Below are 6,438 nucleotides of genomic sequence, written 5' to 3'. Positions count from 1 at the left end.
ACGTTTACAACAACACAAATGCTCAAGTTGTATTTTTTTCTAATTAATAAAAAGAAAAAATTCTCAAATTGTATTACATGTGAAAAATATAACAAACCCTGTATTAACAAGAGATTGTGAAAACCTATTACATTAATTAACTTAGCGCTTGAATACAAATTGCTATATATATCTGCAATTTCTACCAAATATAAAAAAATTTATATATTTAAAAAAAGAATAAATAAAAAAGAATCACATATTGAAACTAATAATCAAAATTAAAAGGTGTGCAAAAAACTGTTATAGATCATGATTTGATTTTGTCCATACCTTCAAAGAGAGAAAACTTTATTCCTGAATCATGCATAAACAAAAGACAAATATCATTCTATACTTAGTTTGAAAAATTGAGCATTTTTTATTTTAACTTCTTACTTTTTTAAAAAAATACTAATAATTTCAATTAAATTTCATTTCCCTCTACAACACTTTTTCTTAGGCCAAAAATAAGTACCGTAGAAAAGCGACTAATTTGTGGTTATGGCCTTATGGGGAATGAGTAGGAAGAGACAATTTTTTTTTTTTTTTTTCTCTAATTAATAGGAAGAGATAATTGTTTTCAAACAAAATGGAAAGTAGACCTTGAATTTAAAAAGTGTTGAACTTCAAAAAGGAATAGATATATATATAATAAGCACAATTTAAACTAAATTTTTAAAAGGAATAGAATAAACTTACAGGGTGAAGAATGAAGGATGTTTCAGAGGGTATAATGAGATATTAGACATAAGAGAATTGTAAGTGTTTGTTGTTGAATGTGGAAGAAACTGTTTTTAGTGGCGATGAAAGAAACCAACCAACCAAAGTTAAACCAAACAAAAGTACCCAATTCAATGCCATTAACGCCCATTTTGCCCAATTCCTCTGATATCAATTCACTACACCCATATATGGCCTAAAATAAACGTATTTGAAAAAAGAATCTAAAATAAACATATTTCAATGAAATTCAATAAATAGAAAGCAAGGAAAAAGATGGAGATCTAATTGGCAATCTCAAAAGGTAATTAAATTTTGAAAAGAGATAAAATAAGCTTACGCGATGTAGATAGAGTGAAATTTCAAAGGGTTGTAAAACAATTGGAAAGAACAGCAGAATAAAAGAAGAGAGACAGAGCAGTTTCATGGCTAAAAGAAACTATACAAAGTTATATATTTTGTAGGCTTGATGGCAGTTGAGCATGAGAGAAAGAGAGTAGTTCGAAGCGATGTGAAAATGTGTTGCGTGTGTTTTGATTTACAAATTTAAACGCACAGTTTCATTTAAAATAATTACTTGTCAGATAAATGGAATGTCATATGTCATAATATTAACCTCTCTTAGCAGAGTTTAATTTAAACTAAGGCAGTTGAGCATGAGAGAGAGAGCAATTTGAAGTGATGTGAAAATGTATTACGTGTGTCTTGATTTACAAACTTAAATGCACAGTTTTATTTAAAATAATCACTTGTCAGATTAATGGAATGTCACATGTCATAATATTAGCCTCTCCTAGTAGAGTTTAATTTAAACTAAACAACTGTTAATTAAATGTAATGCTACGTGTCAAAGTTATTAGACTCTCGTGTAGAAAATTCCCCTGTAATATATATGTTTATAGGGGAAAGTCCACTTAACTCCCTCAAACTACCACTCAATTGACAATGTCTCCCCCAAACTTTCAATTGTGACAATATCCCCCCCAAACTACCAAAAATTGTCAATGTTCTCCCCAATGACAAAATTACCCTTAGTAAAATTTTAAAAAAAAAAACTAAAACTTCTAGAAAAAACCTAAAACTAACAAAAAAGAAAAGAAAAAAAAAATCCAAACGATGGCCAATTTTTTTTTTTTTTTTTTTTTAAAAAAAAAAATCAATTTTATAAGAAAAAAATTAAAAAAATTTCGATTTTTTTTTTTTTTTTTTTTTTTATAAAAATTGAAAATTTTCGTTTTTTTTTTTTTTTTTTTTTTAAATTTTTGTTTTATAATTTTATTTAAATAAAAATTTACGTTTAAAAAAATAAAATTTTCGTTTAATAAAATGAAATTTTTTGTTTTTTAAAACTAAATAAAAAAATTAGTTTTTTTTTTTTAAGAATAAAAATTTCCGTTTAAAAAAAAAATAAAAAATTTTGTTTAAAAAAAATTGTTTTTTTTTTTAAATATTATCTTTCAATTAAAATTTTTTGTTTTTTTAAAAAATCAATTTTTTTTTGACTTTATAGGGGTATTTTTGTCTTATTGAGAAATTTATAGGGGCATTTTTGTCCTATGGCTAGTCTTGGGGGGACATTGACAATGTTTTGGTACTTTGGGAGGGACATTGTCACAATTAAAAGTTTAGGGGGGACATTGTCAATTGAGTGGTAGTTTGAGGGGAGTATGTGGACTTTACCCATGTTTATATGTTTAGTTTAAATTAAACTCTGCCAAGAATACATATTCCTGGCAGAGTTTAATTTAAACTAAACAACTGTCAATTAAATATAATGTCACGTGTTAAGTTAGTAGACTTTCATGTAGAAAACTCTCCAATTATATATATATATATATATATATATATATATATATATATTAGATAAGAAGCTGTAGCTTCTTCTTCTTCTCAAGTCTGTCTCGTTGTTCAAGATTCCATGGAACCGCCTACGGAGAAGCAGAATTCAGGCGATGATGTTAGATTCAGCGACCTTCCAGAAGAACTTGTTCATCACATTCTTGATTTCCTCGGGATGAGAGACTCTGCGAGACTAAGCGTTGTATCAAAAAGATGCCGAGAGTTGTGCATTTCAAACCCTAATTTGTGTTTGAGTAACATTGGCTCCAAATCAGGCGGATCTCGCTTCAACAGCTTTGTGGATAGGTTCATGGCTCTCCGCTGCTTGCATGGGGCGAAGACGAATCGCTTTGTGATCCGTTGGTCTTTCGAAGGAAGTGTTGATCAAGACGAAGAATACTACCGGTTGGAGACGTGGTTGCAGACTGCAGTAAACTTGGGCGGCGTTGCAGAAGTTCGCCTTGAATTCATTCTCCCCGCTCTTCAACAGTTTGCCTTGCCGCTTTGTCTTCTGCGTTGTAATTCCCTAACTTCCCTCGACGTCGATGCCGGGAATGCCTTTCTCAAATTACCCTCAACTCCTCCCTGTTTTGCTACAAAGCTCCGGAGCTTACATTTACACCACGTTCGAATCGAAAACGACTGCATTTTGAGAGAATTGCTTTCATCTTTCAAGTCGCTCAAGGTATTGAAGCTTGACGGAATTAGCGGGATAAAGGGTATGACTATCACCAACTCGTCTATTGAGATTTTGTCAATTGCAAGCGTTGATCTTCAGCTCTGCGATGTTGAGATTCAGCAACTACACAAACTCTACGACCTTGATCTACTCTGGAAACCCAAATCCTCTAGTAGAACATCACTGAAAATCTCTGCTCCCAATCTCCAAACATTTCAATGGAGTGGAATTACTGTCGATGACTACTGTATGAGGGATTTACCAGATCTTTTGCTTGCCCTAATTGGTCTTTATCTACCTGCTCAATCGAGAGGGAATCAAGCTTCTACCAAGCATAACTTGGTTAAGATTCTTCACAGCGTACAACGGGCTAGAAATCTACGTGTATTAGATCTTTTTGTTGAGGTAACGGCACAATTCTCCCTGTTATATACTGAATATATTTTAATATTAGAATGTTTGGATTTATTTGGAATTTGAATCTAGAACCATTTTAAATGTATAATACATTTAAAAATAATCTTATGTGTACTTGTTTCATATATTTACAAACCCATATGAATTGACAATTCCTATTCTAAATTTGTGTGTGTGAAGATACCCTAAAGTTCTTTTTTTTTGCACAAATGAACTTCCACACACATACTCTGCAATTCTATTCAGTAAAATTGGAACAAGTGCAGAGCATACTCTGCACCACAACAACTGCAGAAGACACAAAGAACATTGCCATTAACACCAACCCCATTTTTGCATCCTAGGCTATCTCTAACACCAAGCCATGTAATAAAAGCATGTCGAGGGATAACAATTGGGAGGGAGACCAAATCATCTTCCACCAACCCACATCCATACCCTTCCTTCTTATTGCCTTCCAGGTCTCAGCATAGGTATAGATTCCTTTTTTTGATGCAGTACAAATTGGTTCATAAATCCTCATATCTTGCTGGTTGCCAGCACCAGTCCTGATCTCTTATAACAGTTGAGAGTTTATGATCAATCTTACTTCCTGCATCATAGATAATCTGTGAGCCATATGTTTGGTAAAGTACCCCAGCTGCAACTGGATGTCATTGATCAAGCCAAAGGTAGATGTCCTTGCCATCATCCCCACTTTGAATTGAATAAATTGTCGAGCAATGTTCCTCAATTTCAAAACTTTCTTCCAGCACCATGAGCACTTTTGGGGAAGTATTAACTAACAAGAAACTCCTCGCTCTAATATTTGAAAGTTCAATAATTGTTTTTCTTCAAGACTAATATTTTTGAAAGTTTTGGCTGTTACAACTCTTGTTTATTTCTTCTTTTTCTTTAAAACTATAACAAATTTAATTTACTTTGGAGTGATTTATTTGTGTTAGCAATATTTTTTGCTTTGCATTGATTTTACTTTTATATTAAAATTTGCCTTTTAACGTTGTAGGCTTTACATGAGCATGGTTGCTTGCCATTTTCATTTGATAATGTTGAGGATTTAACTGTGGTAAGAACTTCATCAAGTGGTGACCAATTCCTACCATTGTCCGCCCTTCTCAAAGGAACAACTAATCTAAAGCTTCTCCATCTATACGTTCTTATTAGTGTAAGTAAAAGAGCATCATCATATATGCCTTTTCAAACTATTTTTATAAATTGCCCATCTTTTAACTCTGTCAATTTCATCTTCTCTCTTGTTCTTTTATCAGGTGACAAACTCAATGCCTTCGAGTGAGCTTTCATTTAAGATGGAATATTGGCAATCTCAAAACTTCATGTTTACTCATCAATTGAAAAGAGTAGCTGTGCAGCTTTTGGATAGAGAGAATGAAATAGAACTAATCAAATATTTGCTCACGAATGCACAAGAATTGGAACTGATGATGGTTTCGTATATATCACCAGTGTCATCAGATGTCATTACTGAGTTAAGAAAGTACAAGAAGCCTTCAACAAAATTGATTCTATTTTCAGAATCATACGACAAAATGGGCGGTGTTCGTGCTCATCCTAATAGAACACTTATGTAATTAAATTTCCTATGATGTTTAAGATATGAGATGGTTGACTGTGCTGATTGACAATCGCTATGGTAAATTTTTTTTCAACCCTTTGGAAGTGTATACTACAAGAACAATTGATTTTTTGTTCCAATAGGCCCCCGCAATTGCAAGGCAGCAAGGTAGAATGTAAATGTGGATAGTAACAAACAGAGCCAAAGCACATATGCAATTTGATCAATCGAACAACCGAAGCTTTTTCTGCAACTTTATAACAGGAGCAGCAGACATAAATATTTAAGCATCATTATAGTTAAAACCCTAAGGTAAATAAAGGAACTTCAATAACCTTTGATACCCCTGCAATTGAAATCCAAAAGGGGTATTTGAGTAGTTTCACTACCATGCCCCCACCACGATTGCTTTTCGGCTGTACAGAAGATAGCCCCACATAAAAAAGTTGACAATATCTTATATAATACAGATTAGGTAAAAAAGAAATATTTGTTATTTATGGGTAATTAAAAATGTGCGTCTAGCTGAATTTGATGGATGAAGAAAGATGCCAAATAATCGTAGCAAAATGACAACTTTTCTCTCTTAGTCTTGCATGTTGTGCCCCCATTTGAACAAATTCTTGGGAGTTTCCTTTTCATAATCTTACTTGTAAGAATCTCTATAATAGTTTTCTCTCTTGATGATGATAGAGAGAGAGGAAAAGTAGAGAAATATGCTCTTTTTCATTCTCCTCGCCATCTCCTCACTCTTGTATTTTATTTTATTTTATTTTTTTGAAAAAATCAAAAATTGTTAGAAGAGGGAAGATGGTGAGGAGAATGTGTTGTAGCAACTCTCGGAAAAGTATGATGGAACATGCAACTTTATAAAAGTTTTGGAGTCTTCATAATGGAAATTAATGAGGGTCTAATGCTTAAAAAAAGGTCATTAATTAGGTCAATTGCCATGGTAGATTTAAAGACAGTTTATTACGATTGTACGATTGTGGATGTTTGGTTTTTATGAATGTCAATCATTTATATATGACATGATGGGGTGTAGTAAATTTTAAGGGAAACTTTATAAATGACTCTTGAACTATTAGGTATTTTGAAAAAAAATTTCAAATTTCAAAATCTCTCATCTGGAATGATGGCAGCTCAGTGTGGAGCAACATTCAGGAGCGGAATCAGCTAGAGGCAGGGT

At 32.5% G+C, this 6,438-nt stretch overlaps 1 protein-coding gene across 1 annotated transcript; it reads left to right on the top strand.

Moving 5' to 3' along the window:
• Positions 1 to 2,623: 2,623 nt before the first annotated feature.
• Positions 2,624 to 5,399, top strand: LOC132188652 (putative F-box/FBD/LRR-repeat protein At4g03220). Its single transcript, XM_059603170.2, has 3 exons — positions 2,624 to 3,664; positions 4,683 to 4,841; positions 4,945 to 5,399. Exons 1-3 carry the CDS (start codon positions 2,660 to 2,662, stop codon positions 5,263 to 5,265), a joined length of 1,485 nt encoding a protein of 494 aa, XP_059459153.2. The 5' UTR covers positions 2,624 to 2,659; the 3' UTR covers positions 5,266 to 5,399.
• Positions 5,400 to 6,438: the final 1,039 nt, after the last annotated feature.

Source organism: Corylus avellana, chromosome 1 (genome assembly GCF_965113065.1).
Source record: "Corylus avellana chromosome 1, dhCorAvel1.hap1.2, whole genome shotgun sequence".
NCBI lineage: Eukaryota > Viridiplantae > Streptophyta > Magnoliopsida > Fagales > Betulaceae > Corylus > Corylus avellana.
Note: the sequence above shows the minus strand (reverse complement) of the source record. Positions and strands in the feature narration are given on the sequence as shown.